At 44.3% G+C, this 20,258-nt stretch overlaps 1 protein-coding gene across 1 annotated transcript in view; it reads right to left on the reverse strand.

The window, feature by feature from the left end:
- Positions 1-20,258, reverse strand: part of LOC117810433 (serine/threonine-protein kinase BRSK2-like) — an 87,491-nt gene that overhangs the window by 32,473 nt on the left and 34,760 nt on the right. Inside the window, exons 3-5 of the mRNA XM_034680269.1 lie at positions 14,197-14,282; positions 8,093-8,233; positions 3,806-3,922 (exon numbers count right to left, since the gene is read on the reverse strand). Coding sequence (XP_034536160.1) covers positions 3,806-3,922; positions 8,093-8,233; positions 14,197-14,282 — 344 coding nt within the window. The remainder of the gene's footprint in view (positions 1-3,805; positions 3,923-8,092; positions 8,234-14,196; positions 14,283-20,258) is intronic.

Here is a 20,258-nt window from a genome sequence, read left to right on the forward strand (position 1 = left end):
AATCAGGTTAAAAACAGGCAGATTTAAAGTTATGTGCATTTAAAAATATAGTTTTAAAGATCTAAATAAACACACCAGCTATCTATAAACATCAGAGAGTAAGAAGCTGAACTGAAGCAGAGGAAGTCAACAAATAAATAAGTCCAGTAGTTGCACAAAAAGAGGAATCAAATGAAGTCTTCCTGGTTCATGTTAAAACCTCAGGCAGCATTCATCCAGGGACTTCTGCAAGGTGGACTTCAGGGTCCAGCATTCACATTACAGCAAGAGGACAGACCACACAGTCAGAGAAGAAGCTGAGTAAGCCTGCTAGCTGTTGTCTCTAAAAGTAGTATGGGAGGTAGAGCCTTCAGTTATCAGGCCCCTCTCCTTTGGAATCATCTACCAGTCAGGGTCCGGGAGGCAGACACCCTCTCTACTTTGAAGAGTAGGCTTCAAACTTTCCTTTTTGATAAAGCTTATAGTTAGAGCTGGATCAGGCTTGGACCAGGTCTTAGTTATGCTGCTATAGGCTTAGACTGACACACTGGGATCCTGTCTTTCCCTCTCTCTCCTCTCTGCCTGTCTCTCACTTTAACTCTTCCTGTCCCATTAAAGTTACTAACCATAGACCTTTCTGGAGTCCCTGAGCTCCCTTGTCTCGTAGGTTCCTCTGGATCTCTGCTGTAGATTCCTTTTTGGGGGTCTGTTATTCATCCTTTCTTTTTTTCTTTCTTTCTTTCTTTCTTTCTTTCTTTCTTTCTTTCTTTCTTTCTTTCTTTCTTTACTAATTTCTGCTTCTTTTTTATTCCTTCCTTCTTTCTTTCTTTCTTTCCTTTTTCCTTCCATTCCTTTCATTCCTTTCTTTCTTTCTTTCTTCACTTCTCTCTTTTCTTCTGTCTTCCTTTTTTTCTTTCATTCATTTTTCCTGCCATTCTTTTCTTCTTTCTTTCTCTCTTTGTTCTTCTGTCATTCCTTCACCATTTCTTCTCCTCTTTTTCTTTCTTCTGGTCTCCCTCTCTTCTCTCTTTTCTTAGACCTTTCTGGAGTCCCTGAGCTCCCTTGTCTCGTAGGTTCCTCTGGATCTCTGCTGCTGTGGACGTGCCAGACTCCAGCTGCTACAACTACTACTATCCGTCTCCCCACTATCATCTCTCTCTCTCTCTTCATCTCCCTCTATCCCTCTCTCTTTTTAAAAAGCCTTCCTCACTTTAACGTCCTGCTCTGCTGAGCTGCCGTCCCTCCTGCTGTCCTTGGAGGTGGACGTTCTGGAGGATGTTGAAGTGATGACTTCATGTTTCTCTGCGTTAACCTGAGCACACTCTGTCTTCACGGCACTTGTTCCACCTGATCTAATAACAGGAGGATGTCTGCGTAGTCCAGGTCTGTTAGGACTACTACAGGGGGCTGCCTGGACTGCCTCAGTATCATATTGAGTTCCTGCTCCTGCTCCTGCTCCTGCAAAGAGGGCATAGACCAGGACTATAATGACGAGAAAGAAGGCGAGGGTGTTTCCTGAAACCCCTCCTTGATGCCATCTGAGGTCACGACCCTGCTCTTGTGTCTGTGCACATGCTCCCTATTGTCCAGAGAAGGCAGGGAGGAACACCGTCAAGAGTTTCTGACCAAAATCCAAAGTGAAACCAGATCGAGCTTCAGACTGGAATTATTCATGAAGCTCACTAACGTGTTTGACTCCTGCAGAGTGTTCTCTTCAGAAGATATCAGGAGGAGGTCAGAGTGATGTTCTCTGTGTGCTCAGCGTCTGTCCTCTGAAGACTACACACACACACACACACACACACACACACACACACACACACACTTAGAGGAAACACTCATCTGTGTGCATTAATCACAACAAATGAAGCACAGAGAACGACTCTGCAAACAGTGCTTCGTACTTAGTGGTACACACACACACACACACACACACACACACACACCCACAGTAAACACACACTCCATCACAGCCAGCATCATGCTTAGCTATGCTAATGTATGTAGGCGCAGCGAGTCTGAACTGCTCAAACACACCGACTGTAATCTCATTACAGCGGAGCGAATGATCATCCGTCCTGCTGGAGGCGACGTGTCAGCGCCGCGCTCTGACTGACATTTCATACATTCCATTAACGTCACGTGACGAGGACGAGTCGGCGTGTTCCTCATGGAGATATTTAGAGGATCCACCAGAGCCGCTTCATGGACACTGAAGTCTGAAGGAGTCGTCTGACAGACACTTTGCTCTGATCAGCTGTTAGTTTGCACTTTAAAAATCAGTGCATGAAACCACTTTGAGTCATTAACACGTCCAAAACATGTCTGACATGAGGTTGTAACTGTGCTAAGTGTCAGCGTGATTACTTTGAGGATGATAGGAGATGCTGGTCTATGAAGGTTATTGCATGCTGCATAATACTGTGATTGATCTGAGTGTGAGCATCTCAGTTCATTAAGAAAATAACCAAATAAAGCAAAGCAAGGTCAGCGACGTTGAACTTCTGTGAGGAAAACTTGATGTTTTCATTGACACAGTCTCCAAAGGTAAACTCACTGTGTCTGGTTAATTAATATCTAACTTTTAAACTAAAGGTCTTTCTCCTGTCAGGGTTTAAATGCATTTAAAACACCTCTGAAAGTGTTCTGTTTATTTCTCTAACCCTGGTTTTCTATCTCAACAAAAAAAGAAATTGTTTGAATTTAGTTTGCATCAGTTTTTATATTTCTTCTGCAGATTTTTATACTTTTAAAATCAGGTTTTCTCCTTTAACAAGCCCCAAGTCTGTTTTTAAATCTGACCATTGCATTTTTCCTGTTCTGTTTTAAACGTTGACATGTCTTGCAGAAATAAAGCACCAGAAGAGGAAGAAAAAAGAGGTTCATCCTCTCCTCTCTTAGTTCTGCTGCTGTGCCACGGTCTTCATCAGCAGGTCCAGAGTTATTAAACAAACTGAGGTTAACAAGGAACTTTGTGGTTCAGTGATTATTATAAATGAGCACAAACCAGAAGACCTGAAGTTGGAGTAAATCAGAGAGTTTCATTCGTTTGAAGCTCCTGCAACAAGTTTTCTGTTTGTGTTGATTTTGGCGCCCCCTGTGGACAAACGGATACCTCTCACTTCTCCGCTGATCTCGTCCTGCTAATGTGAAGGTTGTTCTGAAAATAAATCTCACCCTACTTTCTTTTAACCGTATCATGAATATATAAAACAAAACTCACAGAGTCCTGATCCTAAATGTCACTTCACAGAGATCTGACTGAGGACTAATCACCGTACACACACTGAAAGGATGAACCTGCAGCATCAGTGTGTGTGTGTGTGTGTGTGTGTGTGTGTGTGTGTGTGTGTGTGTGTGTGTGTGTGTGTGTGTGTGTGTGTGTGTTTGTATGTAACAGTACGCAGGACATCGTGCTCAGTAACTCCTCGTCCTCCTTCCTGTTTCTTTGTGCAGCCTCTCTGAGCCGCAGGAGTGGAGCTGCAGCTCTTCCACATGACCGGCTCTCTGAGACACTTGTTGGCCTGCAGCGGTTCACTGTGCTGAGTGGGACACACTGAACCAGCCTGCGTCCTGCAGAGCTTTCTCAACACCAGCACCCCTCACACTGAAGGATTCATACTTATTGCCTCTGTTACAGAATCCTAAACATCAACAAACATCAACAAACATAATCTCATGAACACTCGGCTGAATTAAAGCTCCAATAATCGTCTGTTCAGGTCCTGCTCACCCGTCAGGATCCTTCATTTCCACTTTATATTAAAGGCCTTTGACTGGACTGAGAGAACAGGATATGTGCTCGTTGTGTTTGCACGTCACTCACCCACAGCTGGTCTCCAGCAGACTGTCCCCGACCTGCAGAGACGCCATGCCGAAGTCTGCTATCCTGATGTTGTTCTTCTCGTCCAGCAACAAGTTCTCGGGCTTCAAATCTCTGTGGCTGGAGGACGACAGGAGCAGAGTAGAGAGGCAGGGTTTGAGATCATCACATCTGACATAAACCTGCTGTTGGTGTCTCATCAGTTACTGCCAGAAAAACGTCTTTGATGTGAAACTTTCAGGATGAATATTTTTGTTGCAGCTGATAAATTCATTTCATTCTGGATGAAGTTGCAGATTATTCATTCGTCTTGTCAACCAGGTAACCTTGTAGACCAGGGGTGTCAAACTCATTTCAGTTCAGGGGCCACATACAGCCTGAGTTGATCTGAAGTGGGCCGGACCAGTAAAATCAGAACATAATAACCTATAAATAACGACAAGTACATTCTGAAAATGTTCTCATTTAATGAACTATCTTTCTTTTTCCATGATGAGTCTCATAGTGGGCCGAATATTTAACTCTTTATGCCCTGAAACCTGCTGTGAACACACCAAACACACAGGTTTCCCATTCACCTGACACACACAGTGTAATGTTTACTGCAAAAGAACAGAGAGATTATAATAATGAAGAAGGCAAAGTTGATTATTTTGGACCCCTCAGCTCCATCATGAACAGTGTGCTTGCTGGACAGTGTTGTATGCAGGAGTGTAGTGCTAGTGTTAGTAGTTAGTGGATCATCTTATAGTGCTCTAACAAGTCTTTATGAATCGACCCCCAGAGGACACATTGGAAGTATTAGTTACTTTTATTGAAAAATTGCAGTTAATGTCTTCTCTGTCATTTTTTCACTTTGCAAAGTCGTTCCGGATTTGAACCTCTGGCGGGCCGGTTTTGGCCCGCGGGCCGCATGTTTGACACCCCTGTTGTAGACCTTTATCACATCTATCAAGTTGTCCTGGAGCTAAACGTGAGACCACAGCAGCCGAGACCTGCCAGAGACGTTCAGGATACATCACTGAGAGATGCAGATCCTTACATCTGAAGGATAACTCAACACTGAGTTGTTGTTCCACACGAGACCTGATCCTTGGTTCTCTGAGTGAAGGTCCTGCTTAGTTTGATGCATCCACAGTCTCTGTACATCGACCACAGACTGCAGGTTCAGGATCATTTACACAACTTTAAACTTTAAGACCTTTACTGTTACAGTCTTCTTAGGCGTGGGGCGCTCTCAGGTAAGAATATCTAAACAAGGTGTGTCAGTAAACACTGAAGCTGCTCCGTGTGCAGCAGCTGAACTGTTTCAGACGACATGCATCACACTACCATTGACCTGAAACACAAGCTGGTTTCACACGTGCACTAAACTCCAGAAACTTTCAGAGTGAGCAGCTTGTGTGAATGCAAACAGCTCAAACGTTTCCTGACTTCTTCTTGCTAGCGGGCGAGAAGTCGGGCTGAGCCGACGTGAGACTCAGGAGGGAACATTCAGGGGAGCAGGCGGGGCTGATGATGTTTGATCATGTGACTGGTGAACCAAGAAGAGTGAGATGTAACAGGAAGAATAAAATCATCCGAGGTGGAAGGAGGGAAGTGAAGAAGTCTGCACAGCCGTGTGTTTATACCAGCACTGATATACACTTGAGGTCAAAATGATGAGCCCCCCAGGAATTCTGGAACATGTTCCTTAAATTCTGCCCAATGTTTGAATCATTGATAAAACTTGATATAAGCAATCATTCCCCAGTGTTCTTTAGTGGCTTTGGGACATTTTGGAATGTGAAATACATTTTTAGGATAACTTTATATCAAATATAGTGAAAAATGGGGTGGTCAAAATTATTAGCCCCCCTGTGAATTTTTACTTTAAAAGCACACCTGAGCAGTCAGCTGGTTTCCTAACAACACCTGAGCATCCAATCAGCATTGAGATTTACTTAAGGGACTCCAAACAGGGCACTTGAACATGTTATTGAGAGAGACTACTCTTACTAACCATGCCTAAGACAATGGAAATCAGTCCTGAGCTCAGAAAGAAGATAATGGAGGCTCATAATAAGGGGGAAGGCTATACTGTCATGTCCAGGTGTTTTACAGTGTCTAGAATAGCTGTATGTTGCATCATTGCAAAATACAAGGAGACAAACTCTGTTAGAAACAAACCTAGGCGAGGTAGAAAACACAAGATTTCAAGAACTCTGGAGAGGAAAGTAGTCAAAGATGTCAGCAAGAAGCCCCGGACATCTGCCAAGGTGATTGTTGCTGACCTGACCTCCTCTGGAGTTGATGTTTGAAGGAACACAGTTGTGAGGGATCTTCATCATAGTGGGCTTCAGGACCATCGTCCCAGAAGAACCCCTTTACTCAAAGAGCGGCACATCAGAGCCAGACTGAGGTTTACCCGAGAACATTTGAAAGGTAAAGATGAGTTTTGGAAGTCCATCCTTTGGTCTGATGGAACTTTTTGGGCACATGGATGTTGTTCATGTTTGGCCAAGAAAGGGAGAGTCCTTCAACCCTTAGAACACGGTCCTCAGAATTAAACATGGTGGAGGGAGCATCTTACTGTGGGGCTGTTTTGCAGCCTCAGGCACTGGGAGCCATGTTTGGGTGCATGGCATCATGAAAAAAGAAAGTTATGTTGACATTTTGAGGGATAATGTGAAGAACTCTGCTCTTAGTCTAGGCTTTGGTTGGCGCTGGGTCTTCCAGCAAGACAATGATCCAAAGCTTACGTCAAAATTGGTCCAACAGTTCTTAAAGGACACCAAAACCAAGGTCCTGGAGTGGCCTGTACAGAGCTTAGATCTAAATCCTGTGAAGAATCTGTGGCGGTGCTCAAAGTGAATGTCCATGCTCAGAAACCATGTATTTTGGATCAGCTGGAACAATTTGCATTGGAAGAATGGGCCAAAATCCCTCCAGAGACATGTGCTGACCTTGTAAAGAACTACTCTAAGAGGTTGTTGTCAGGTGTGGCTCAGAACGGGCGCACTATTGACTACTTAGGGCCAGGGGGGTAATATTTTTGGACATGCCATTTTTACCTTTTCTTGTTTCAATTCATTGCATCAATAAAATATCCAAATCAAACATAGTGAACATTTGTCTTTGTTATTTTGGAAACATATAAACTATAAACACTTGTTTTTAATGCTCATTTTCATGGAGAAATCAAAGGTTTTATCTGATTTCACAAGGGGGGCTAATCATTTTGACCTCAAGTGTAAATGTAAAAATCATCATCATAGTGAAGGTCTCTGTTGCTTCATCGTGTTGTAAACATCACAGAGTGTTTGATGCCATGTCCTGCCTCCTGATATCATCTCCTCCTGCCCACAGGAAAGACTTCACGCTGTGAGAGACAGAAGACTTTCAGGATCCTGAAACTGTTCAGCAGTTTTCAGGACCACACACGTGAGAGAGAAGTTGGCATCTCTGCATTCTAGTGTTTTACAAACATCTCTGCCCATGAGCCTGGTGAACACTCAGCTTTAGCTCCTCTGTATGTAGAGGAATATTTCATTACATCTGAACACATGCAGGCTCTGTGTTTTAATGCTCGCCCCTCTAGAAGTGGCGTGGAGATCAGGGAGCTCTTCCTCTGTCAGGATATTAAAACAGGAGGTCGGTTCAGAGCTGCTGCTCATAAAGAGAGGAAAATGAAACCAGCAGATAAGAGCTGGACTCTGCTGGAGGATCTCTGCGGTTCATCCAGGAAACAGCAGAGAATAAATCTGGTCCTTCAAAGCTGAACTCTGGGTATGTGATGCCGAGAGTCAGAGAGTCGGGGAGTCGGGGAGGCAGAGCGTCTTTGATGTGCAATTGCTCTCAGATACACACGCAGCGTTTCCTCCACGCGTTGAGGAACTAAAGGTGCTCCCAGAGATGAAAAGAGATCAAGAGGAGCCGGACCCTCTGCGCTCGCCCCCCGGCTGACGCTGATGAGGAGCGAGGATGAAGAGGAGGCAGAAAGCCCGTTGTTGGATAATCCAAACGGAGTTACGCTCCAGTGCTTCGAGGAATACGGAGAAAGTGACGGAGAGGAAAGTCTAATATGTGCTGCTTCAGAGCTCAGACAGTTTCCTCCTTACACTGAGTTTATCTTACAGCATGGAGGGTTTAAACTCATCCTGCTGCTCATTACAGCCTGAACATGACTCTGTATTTACAGGAAATAAACTGCAGATAAAGAGTTGATGTGTGAGTCTGGTTATAAACACGGTGTCCTGATCCAAACATCAATAACAGGTTCTTTTCTGCAGATCAGGAATCAAAGCTCACCATATGGAGTGGCTGTGGCAGAAGTCCAGGGCTGAGATGATCTGTCTGAAGAACTTTCTGGCCTCTTTGGGTGTTAACCTTCCCTTCTTCACCAGGTAGTCGAACAGCTCGCCTCCAGATACATGCTCTAGCACCAGATACCTGCGAGGAGAAGCAAAGAGAGGAAACAGGTTTGAGTTTAGAGTTTGAATCCTCCTGAAACAGAAACACTTCAGTTCAAATGTAGAAGAAAAACTGCACTCCTGTGCCGCCCTTTTTTTTGGTCAACATCGCAATGCAGTCTGGGTAGTGACGTCAAACAACTGCCTTCATCCTTAATGGGCTTCCATGTATCAGGTAGCTTGTGTTGGAGGATAGTTCCCCTTGTGAGCATGATCATTTTAAATGTTGAGAATTTTTAATGAGATTAAAAGATTTTTTGTGTTTCTAGAAATACATTAATGTCAATAAAAACCTTTCAAGGCCCAAAAGTCTGTCAACAATAAACTGGACTGGTCAGACAACTGCAACACACTCTACAAGAAGGGACAAAGCAGACTCTTTCTGCTCAGGAGACTCAGGTCTTTTGGTGTGGAGGGGGCTCTTCTGAAGTCCCTCTTTGACTCTCTTCTTTGGAGTGGTCTGCTGGGGAAGCAGCATCTCTGCTGCTGACAGGAAGAAGCTGAACAGACTGGTGAAGAAGTCCAGCTCTGTCCTGGGCTGCCCACTGGACCCTGTGGAGGTGGTGGCTGACAGGAGGATGATAGCAAAGCTGTCTTCTCTGATGGACAACACGTCACCCCCCCTCCAGGAGACCATAACAACACTGGGGAGCTGGTTCAGTGACAGACTTCTTCACCTGCGGTGTCTCACAGAGAGATACTGCAGGTCTTTTCTTCCTGCAGTGGTCAGACTGTATAATCAATATCATATATATATATATGTATGTTGTAAGATATGCTTATTTTTACCTCTTTAATTTTAATTGCCAATAACTTTTTAATAATTGATATTTTATAGGCTCTTGTTTGCTTTATACTGTTTTGCACTGTCTACTTTGCTGCTGTGACACTTAAATTTCCCCGTGTGTTGGACGATTAAAGGACTATCTTATCTTATCTTAATATACAGGGTTTGTTTAAGTCTAAGCTCTATTTTCTCATACTCTGAAGGATCCCTACGAGGCTTCTTCATTTCAGAGTAAAATACTTGTTTGAAAAAACACAATCAAGTTGCAGAACACGGGAGTTGTTCATCAATCACTGCCTCAGATCACTTTGGCTTTTTGAATGATGGTTCGTCTCAGAGACCCTGACATTTTTAAAATCCTCCAGAGCTGCAAGATCACAAAACAACTCTCTGATAGAATGAGGAGCAGACCAACACCGTCTGAGTTCTTTGAGGTTAAACTCCTGAGTTTGTCGATGGAGACTGTTGGCTTTGAGGAGGGAGCGATGTAACGGCTGTTTCTGGATTTTAAAGAAAGCACCTCACGGTCTTTCTCTCTGTGGGGATCCTTTCTGCAGCGTTTTCACACACAATGACATCTGAAGCAGCATTAAGGACTTTAAAGGATGTAGTTTTGTTGTGTGTAAAGAATACGAAGCAGACTCTCTGTGAGTCGACATATCATGTTAACATCTTTAAATCAACTCTACCTTTCCACCAAAACAATCAGCGCTGCCACTGTTTCCACCCTCACCACCTGCCTATCTGCAACAAAATCATGGATGACCACCAATTTTCTAAAACTCAATAGTAACAAATCTGAAATCATCATCATCATCGGCCCCAAATCCCTTCTCCCCTCCGCCCAGGACTTCAAGCTCTCCATAGACGGTCACTCAGTCACCCCCTCCCCTCAGATCAAGAACCTTGGCGTCATCTTCGATCAGACTCTCTCCTTCCAACCCCACATCCGTCACATCACCAAAACTGCCTTCTTTCACCTCCGCAACATCGCCCGCCTCCGTCCCACTCTCTCCAAATCCGCTGCTGAAACCCTAATTCATGCTTTTATATCCTCACGACTCGACTACTGTAATAGCCTCCTGTATGGTCTTCCCTCCTCCCATCTACAAAAACTACAATACGTACAGAACTCTGCTGCCCGGCTACTCACCCACTCCCGCTCCAGAGACCACATCACCCCTGTCCTTCAACAGCTCCCCTGGCTCCCCGTAAAACAGCGCATCCATTTCAAGATCCTGCTCACCACGTACAAATCCCTCAATAACCTGGCCCCCCCATACCTCACTGACCTTCTCCAGTACTACCACCCCTCCCGCCGCCTCCGATCCTCTGACTCCAACCTCCTCACTCCCATTACTAAATCCAAGCACTGTACCTTGGGGGACCGGGCCTTTGCCATAGCCGCCCCCACCCTCTGGAACTCTCTCCCCCCACACATCCGTGTTTCTGACTCACTTCATTCATTTAAGAAACAGTTAAAAACTTACGTTTTCAAACAGGTATTCTCCACACATTCATTACTCCACCTCTTCCCTTGTCGCCTGCTTGTCTTATATGTCTTTATTGTATTTATTTATTATCTCTCTTGTAAAGCGTCTTTGAGTTCTTGAAAAGCGCTCTATAAAACTTAGGTATTATAAATCCTCCTTCTCCATAAAAGAGGCGTTAATGAAATAATTGAGTATTTGTGGACGACATGCTGAAATGACTAAAGCACATAGATGCACATCCTGAAGAGAACCCCCAGCAGTGTTTCTGTGTGCTGAGGTTTAACATGTTTTATCTGTGTCCTGTGTTCATCCGTCTCGTGGACGTGGTTGATCCTCGCCGCGCGTGCAGAGCCGGCTCGTCCTGCAGGCCGCCCCCCCCCCCCCCCCCCCCCACACACACACACACAGCCTGATTTATTAGCAGATTAAGAGATCTGCTGGAGCGTTGACGTGTCAGAGCCATTTAAATTACAAACGTGTTTGCTGCTGATTTGTGAGTGTGAAATGTTCTGCTGAAAACCGTTTGAATCCACGCTGACCGACCGTCCCCGGCCTCGCAACATTAGGAAAACAAATTCCCGCTCCGTTTGACGGCGCCGCCTTTATCAATTATTGAACAGCGCATTAAGCCGCGCCACTGGAGCAAAGCCGCCACATGCAGTAGATTAATGTATACAACAAAACGCAGATATACATTAAAGCTGTGCGGTTGCAGGGGGGGAGGGTGAAGAGGAGGGGGGGAGGGTGAAGAGGATGGGGGGGCAATAAAACATTACAAGCTTTAATAAAATCCCAGAGCTCAAACCGCTGCAGCGAAGAGAGACCAGCTAAGGGATGTTAAACTGCTCTGATGACGGAGGTCCTCAGTTTGATTCTGTAAAGGTTTCATTTTTACATCCTCTCTTTTTCTTTACAGAAAACCAACAAAGGAGTGTTCCTCCTGCTTCGTGACAAAGATTGTAAACTCATCTATATTTTTTAGGTTTTAAGAAGAGATTTTTAATATCTGTAAAGACAGGCGACCAGCCGGACATCTGTGAAGGTTTTCCATGACTCTTCATAGAGAAGTCTTCAGATGTGATCACTGACAGATTAACGTCACACTACATGCAATATCATATAATAAATAACGATAATACAATGTGATGCAATCTGACAGAATTTATGAATCGATACGTGACGATACGATATGATACGTTAAATACTAGGGATGCACCGATCCTACTTTTAAGGTCCTGATACCGATATCCATACCTGGGCTTTGGTATCTGCTACCGATACTAGCCGATCCGATCCTGGTATTGATTTAACAATCTCTCTTCCTTAATGTGAGGATAGAATCATGTTTTTGGTAACTTCAGGCTCTTATGACTTGATGGTGAACTGTACCTGGGTTCCAAGTGCTAAACCAGAGGCTGGACTCTCTTCATTTCAAGGATCCAGAACAATTAAATCCAATAACCTGTCTGTGTTTTCACACTTTGAATCCATTAAAAGAAGGTTTCTTCCTTCTTTGCAGTCGGCTACAGCTGATGTAAACTTCTTCCTGTGTTGAAGAAGAAGAACTCATAGAACAGATCTGCCATATGGATCGGCACTATATATCGGCCCTTTGTCACCGATATCCGATCTAGCTTTTTGAGTCCGATCTAGCCGAATATCCGATACCAGGATCGGATCGGTGCATCCCTATTAAATACAATATAAGATATTATCCAACAAGACAAGACACCATAGATATGATGGAAAATATAAGATGTGAGACGATAAGGTGAGATAATAAACACTATATGACAGGATACATCATGAGATGACATGATGCAACTTGATACGATACATTAAAATCCTACGGGACTCTCTCTTCTGATTGGCTCATTCTGAAAGCACGTCGAGTTAATACTGAACTGAGTTGATCAGCATTTTAAAGTTGATGTCCCTAAATCATGGAATACCCTTGTACAGACTTTAAAGTTGATGTCCATTCCCTCTTTTGCAGAGTTCAGGACTTTAATCTCAGACTACTGTGTCTCAAACTACACTACACTTTCGCTACACTGGCTTCCAGTTGCAGCTCGCATCAGATGCATAACTCTAATCATGACTTACAAAGCAGGAACCAAAACCGCTCCAGTTTACCTGGAACCCCTCATCCAGGTCTACTGCCCTTCTCGCCCGCTACGCTCAGCCTCTGAAAGGAGCCTAGAGCTTCCAGCACACAAGGCCTCAAAATCAAAATCACTAGCTGGACTCTTCTCTTCTGTTGTCCCTAAATGCTGGAATGAATTGGCCAACTCCATTCGATCTGCAGAGTCCCTCTCTACTTTCCAAAGACAGCTAAAGACCCAGCTCTTTAGGAAGCACTATGCACTTAGCTAGACTGTTCTCCACTGTTGTCCCCAGTGGCAGATCATGTCTTCCAGCTACAGTTGACTCACACTGTCCTGCTCTACTCTGGGACTCTGTGTTCAGGTCTGGAGTGACCCAGCACTTGGTACTTTGGTCATTATTGTGGTGATGTTAATTGTTGATGATGATAATGGAAGGTCTTAAATAGTTTGGTTGCTTCATTGTAGATGTTCCTTATTTACTTTGTGCATTGCCTTTACACTGCTTGGCAGTAACAAACTGTGTCTGTTTTAATTCATCTATTGTTTTGTGAATGAGTGTGTGTGTTTGTCCGTTGTTTCTATGTGCCTGTGATCTCTAGGAAATTCGAAATGAGGGAAACCTCGATGTCTTTTCAAGAATAAACAAAGGTTTGGAATTGAATTGAATGGAAAATACGATACGACATGATGCGGGTCACGATTAGCTTGCCTACTCAGTAAGTTAATTCAATAATAAAACAAGACAACACATATGAATGCAGGATTCGTCCTCCCCTTTCCACAGGATCCACTTCTGTTTACATATCTGAGGACTGAACCTGCTCTAAAGTTTGCATCCCTGACAGGAAGTGGGAGTGCATGAACCTGATGTCAGCTTCCAATCAGACCTTCTTAAAGGAACAGGTAGTAAAAGAAGTGAATCGTAATGAAAAGTAAAACAGTTAAAACAACAAGTAAGGGGCGCTGGTGGACTAGCATACAGTCTACAGTCCTCGTCCCTTTCCTGCATGTCTTCCCCCTCTCTCTACTCCCCACATTTCCTGTCTCTCTTCAGCTGTCCTATCAAATAAAGGCAAATAGGTCAAAAAATATAACTTAAAAAAACAACAAGTCAAAAGAGACGTCCTGGACGTGTGTCTGAGCTGCTGAGGGCGTCATATTTACTGATCAATATCGCTGATTGAGCTTTACTGACGCTTTGTTTCAGGTCAGCTATCATCTTTTCTAACTCGCAGAGCATTCATGCACATTAATGCAAAAAAAAACCCATGAAGAAGAGCAGACACTGTTCAGCTCATTTTAATCCGGCGTTCACCTTCCTGCAGATCATACACTGGACTGATTTTAATAACTTTAATGTGTTTGAGGCGAGCACTCTGCAGCTTTCAATGAAATGATTCAAACAGAGAGCTTCAGAGAAAGAAACCCGTCAGGGGAAAGTACGTGCAGCAAATAAAAACACGTTATACAGCATTTAATAACAAAGACAATATCTCATGTCACATTTCCTGCATGTATCTCCCTCCAGCTGTAATTGGTGGACGACTGTACTCACAGGTATTTCTTGTTTTCGTAGACGTCGTGCAGCTTTAAGACGTGAGGATGCTCTATGAGTTTCAGGATGGCTATCTCCCGCTCCACCTGCAGAGACACACAAGGAGGAGAAAATGAGTCTCACCTGGAAACAGAACAGCCAGTCTGGTGTTAATGAGTCGGACATTAAAGGCCGGTTTCACTGGGTGCAGACCAGAACCTGCAGGCTGCACCAAGCTCACACACACACACACAAAAACAAACAGTTTGTTTATCACACACAAAGGCTCCTGGGGTTTTTCACACACAAGTGCTTACTGAAGCAAAAACTCAGACAGCTGATTCAGAAAATGTCTGCGTGTTTAAAAATCTCATCATATATTTTATAGGTTTTGTATTCAGGAGGAATCCACCAGAGAAGAGAGACACAGGAGGTCAGGCAGTACGGAGTCACAGGCGGAGACACAGTCGGTTCTCTCTGATGTTAACAAAATATGAACCAACACCAGACTTGTATGACAACAAGTCACAAGTTCCTGTCATGAAACAGGATAACATTTCTTTCCCCCCGCTGGCTGAGTCCAGCAGCGGCTGCAGGTCGGTGTCATGAAGCGAAACCGTCTCATGAAGAGTAAGATGTCTGGACGTACAGATGCTGCCTGTAGCCGTGTCAGTGCTAACCTGCCTGCTGAGCGCCGGATTTCCTGCCAGTTGGCACCTCAGCAGGCCGCGGGCTAAACCGAGCTCAGACCTCTGTGCTGCTGCAGCAGTTTGTCCACAGACGCCATCCGTCACACACACGTCCTCAAACTGCAACTCTACTCTCACTTCATTCAAGAAGAAAGAAGGCGTCTCTCTTAAATGAGAGAAAACTGCAAAATAGCTTCAAGAGGAAACAAAAGGGAGAAATGAACACATTTATTGACCCACATGTGTCTTAGACTAGAATTTAAAACACTGTGAAATCAAATCTGTGATACAATGTAAAAGGCTTATTTAAGATGGCCACAGATGAGTTGAGCTGAGCCAATGGGGGCCTTGTGCCTCCTGGCGAACAGTTACAACCTGCCTACCTGTCAGTCACCTTAGCCACGCCCCCAGTTATCCAAACATACGCACCTCTGAGCTTCTATACTATCTAAGCGACAACTGCCAGTTTTAAAATATGAAGCCAATTCAGAAATACGAAAAACTGCAGTTCCTTGAGTGTCCACTAGAGGCTGGCTGCAGAAACATCGGAAACCACATACACACCCATTCAAAGAAGACGATCTTTACAGCAGAAATAAACATGTTTACAGTCTGGGTCAAAAAATGAGTTTAGTCTGAATAGCTAATTTCTCTGTACGGGTTGTGAATTTTTTTATAACTCATTATTAAACGTGTTTTGCCCAAATAAGGGCGTGGCTGGCTTGATTGACAGGTGGGCACCCTGTAGCTGTTAGCGAGGAGGCTGAAGGCCCGCCTCTTTACCTCGGATGAAGTTATGTTGAGTTCAGAATTTCCAATATGGCACCCGCCGACAATCGGCTTCAAAATAGCACTTCAGGAGCAGATGGGTGACATCACGGAGACTACGTTCATTAATTATAACGTCTATGATATCGTCTTAATTGATGCGTTATAAAAATAAAATGTGTAGGAATAAAGAAATACGCTTTTCACACCAAAACTGTTTTTGTTTTCCGCTCACATCAAACACGTTTACGTCCACAGAGCCTTCAGTTATCAGGCCCCTCTCCTTTGGAATCATCTACCAGTCAGGGTCCGGGAGGCAGACACCCTCTCTACTTTTAAGAGTAGACTTCAAACTTTCCTTTTTGATAAAGCTTATAGTTAGAGCTGGATCAGGCTTGGACCAGGTCTTAGTTATGCTGCTATAGGCCTAGACTGCCGGGGGAACTGGCACACTGACACACTGGGATCCTAGCTCACCCCCTTCCCCCCAACCCCTTCATCACTTACTTTAACTCTGCCTGTCCCATTAAAGTTACTAACCATAGACCTTTCTGGAGTCCCTGAGCTCCCTTGTCTCGTAGATTCCTCTGAGCTGTCGTAGACGTCCTCCTGCTGCGGACGATCTGGACTCCAGCGGAGTCTTTCCAGACCCAACTCGGTCGAGGCATGATGGCTGTCTAACATGAGTCTGGTCCTGCTGGAGGTTTCTGCCTGTTAAAGGAAGTTTGTCCTCTCCACTGTAACTAGCTAAATACTGCGAGGTGCAATGCTCATGGTGGATTAAGGTGGGGTCAGACTGAGTCTGATCCTGTCTTGGTGTTGGGTCTCTGTTCATAATTTGACACAGAGTGGTCTAGACCTGCTCTGTTTGTAAAAGCGTCTTGAGATAACGTTTGTTGTGATTTGGCGCGATACAAATAAAGATTGATTGATTGACAGCTCATTAGACATTCTAACATGAGGCTCTATGGGGATCGACTCACTTTAAGATAAAGCCTCAAGTGGCCACTTGAGGAACTGCAGGTTTTGGCACCTCATCATTGGCTTCACTACTCGTTTCAGAAGTCACTCCATCAGTGTTCTCTTGTTGAAAAAGTTGGATCAGTTTCACACGACTCCGTTGGGAGAGTCGATGAAGGACACACTGTGGGAGTCAGAGAGAATCTATAGCACAGGTGATCTAACTAATCCTTATCTGATTCATGTATCGATTTCAGATCCTCATCCCTGCTGAACCTCAGAGCTGTGAGACACACAAACCTATCCTCCATCTGTCCATCATCACGCTGCTGCTGCTGCTGACTTTCTTCTTTCATCAAACCGGCCTGAGAGTCTGACTCATCCTCTGCCGTCCCCGCTCTGAGGCGCCGGACACAGGACAGAAGACAGCAGAAGAAGAAATTTCATTCCCATCAAAGACGCCGGTCTTCAAAGGTGTGTCACGGCGAGTGACGGCGGCTGGCAGCAAATAAATAATAAAAGAAATCTCTTTAATCTTTGGCCCGGCAGAGCAGACTGTCACAGCAGCTCCTCTCTCATCCTGAAACTCTCCTCCCAACACGGGAGGGGGAGAGAGCCGCGAGAGGAACCCTGACATCAGCAGCTGACACACGATCCCTCAAGAGTTTCAGTGAGTCGTTCTGATACTGAAGCTGCAATAATTTAGAACATCTGGGTTTACGGTGAGGTGACGGTCAACACGGATCTGTTCCCTTTCACAACAATGTGAGAAAGATTTGGCTTAAGTGGTAAATCTGTAGTTTCTCATGTTTCTGCTGCAAGCAAAGTGTCCACAATCAGCAGGGAGAGTGGTCTCATATCACACTCAGCTATCAGGGAGGTGTTTGAAGTGTAAAGCATGTTTGGATGTGAATCAGCTGTTAAAGTTGTTGCGCACGGCGGAGACGCTCAGCTGGTGGTTGCAGCTGTGCGCCAGGTCTCCACGTGCGTTTTTATTTTTTTAAGTTATATTTTTGGCCTTTTTGCCTTTATTATATAGTACAGCTGAAGAGTGACAGGAAATGTGGGGAGTAGAGAGTGGGGGAAGACATGCAGGAAATGGTCGACCGGCCGGGAATCGAACCAGCGACCTCTGCGACGAGGACTGTAGCCTCTGTATGTGGGGCGCTTAGACCGCTAGGCCACCAGCGCCCCCACGTGCGTTTTTTTAAAGAGGATCAATACAAAACTGCTGCCAACAACAACATGAAGGTTGAGAACTTTAAACAGGACATTTCCACCTTTGGATACAAAGCCAACAGACAGGTGGGAAATGCTAGTACGCTGTGTTTGCAGACCAGAGACATCAGAGCCGTCTGGGCTTTTCTGCCGCTGCTGATTATGACCCGGTTGCGCTCCCGGCTGACACCCGATCACGTACACATGCTCATTTTTATCCATAAAACCGATTAGACAGAAAACTGGACTCTGTAAGTCTGAAGTACCTTTCTGTTCAGTTCTCTTGTTGCAGCAAAAACACAATTAGTAGTATGAGCCTTCACTTTATATGAATGTATGTCTGCAGAGATTGTTTTTATGAGCCTCATCGTTGATATTCGGCGTGTTAAACATGTTACCCGTGTTCAATACCAGTTAGTCAGTTCTATGCTTTGTGTTGCTGTGGTAAATATAATTAAGGGGAAAAACAACATATTCTGCATTGTTTTTGACTGAAGAAAACTCAATGTTTTCTCACTGATGAATTGATAATTCAGTGGTGTCCAAACTTTTTTCAAAGAGGGCCACATTTGATGTTGTCAGAACACCTCAGGGCCTCCTACTGAGACTTAGGAATCATAAAAGTTAGATATGAAATATTTATTTAATAACAATCATTTTAAATTTTGTCTCAATAAACCAGTAACTAGGTAGTCCTCAGTTCTCCACAAGCCATGTAAACATGATCAAACTTTATCTTCTTCTGGAGGAAAATGTTTTTCTTTAGGGTCGAGCAATGTGGGAAAAATACTGTCTCATTATTTTCCTATGGCAGGATCACAATCTGGATTTCATCACACTTCTTTTTCATGTTGTTTTTAAGACTTTTCTGACCAGCAGACAACATTTTAAGAACTAAATAATTCTTGTCCTGCATTCTGAAGTATTTTTATGCACCTAATTTTGCCTTTTCTGCACAATTTCATCATTTTGATCTTGTCTTGTGTCTTCTGAACTTTTAGTGTTCATCAAGAACATTTTCACATCAGGATAAAAACATTAATTTGAAAACCTGTCAGCTTTAAGAGTTCTTGTGTTTCCTCCTAATTATATTCTTGAAGAATATCCAGAGCTTTGGCTTTATGAAAGTAGTCCATATGAAGCTTTTTGAGACGTTTCTGGATTGACTTTAGTTTTGTTTCTTGAAAGAAACTGCAAATGTACAGATGATTCAGAATGTGATTAACATCTGTGCTATAAATAACACATTTTAAGATGGAAGCTTGGGGCCATAAATAAATGGACCTCGGGCGGCAATTGGCCCCCGGGCCGTACTTTGGACATGCCTGCGATAATTGATGGTTCACATTTCAAAAGATCAATCATGGAAAAAACTTTAATTTTCCACCCCTAGTAGAAATGAATGCTACCAGAATCAGAACTGAATTCATGCCAAAAGGTTTATGTATATCAGATTCCTGCATTAATGGTGAAAGGGTGAACAGATATAGGCTAAGAAAGAAACTGAAGAGATGTACAGCTGTGCAGAAATGTGCAAAAAGTAGAAACTAAAGTGTCAGTCTGCAGCGTGTTTGCAGAGAATGGGGATCTTGCAGGGTCACTCTCTGCAAAACAGGGACTAGATTCTTGTTGGGATCCCACTGTGCTTATGGTGGCAATGAAGTCAAGGTAAGTGTGTCTATAGCGCTCCTTTTATACATACAGTCATTTAAAGTGCTTCACAGAGTGGAGTTTGCAGCTCTGAGCACAGCTGCTCCTGTGTCTGCAGCAGTCTGAGCCCTCAACTCAAAGCAGAGCTCATCAGGACCCTGCTAACACTGTGACCTCGCAGCGTGCCAGCACCCGACCACGGCGTCACATTCAATTAAAGCCCAGTGACAGCAGCCTGCCTGGAGTCTCCATGTGTGCACTCTCTTCCTGTTTAGTGCTGCAGAAAGTGTGCGTGTAAACAAACCCCGAGACGTTTAATCTGCTGGATTTCTGTGAAGCTAAAGAGCGGACAGAGACGGACTGAAGAAGGCTCTGAGTGAGGGTGAGGACATCACACACAAGCGATCCAGATAACGGGAGTGTGCCTCATCTCCACACTGGGTAATTGGGAAAATTGGCTGCAACAGTGCAATCACAGCAGAAGCTGCTGAAAGGAGCCGCTTAGGGGTGAAGTCAGGACCCAAATGCAGACGATTGAGGAGGAACGTGACAGTCTTTCATTGCAGAACTTCACACAACTCCTCTGATATGATCTTTAAAAGCAGGTTTAATCGGATACCACGACTCTAATGGCGTCAAACGTCCGTGCTCCGTCTTGTAGTGACATCACGGCGCTCTAACGCGGCGACATCAGGCTGCAGACTCTGGATCTCCAGGTGTTTCGCTTCCAGCAGGTGAACACACTGCGACTCGTGTCTGTGATGGATGCAGGTGCAGCTCATCTGCCCGTCCTCCTGC

Source organism: Notolabrus celidotus, chromosome 3 (assembly GCF_009762535.1).
Source record: "Notolabrus celidotus isolate fNotCel1 chromosome 3, fNotCel1.pri, whole genome shotgun sequence".
Classification (NCBI taxonomy): Eukaryota; Metazoa; Chordata; class Actinopteri; order Labriformes; family Labridae; genus Notolabrus; species Notolabrus celidotus.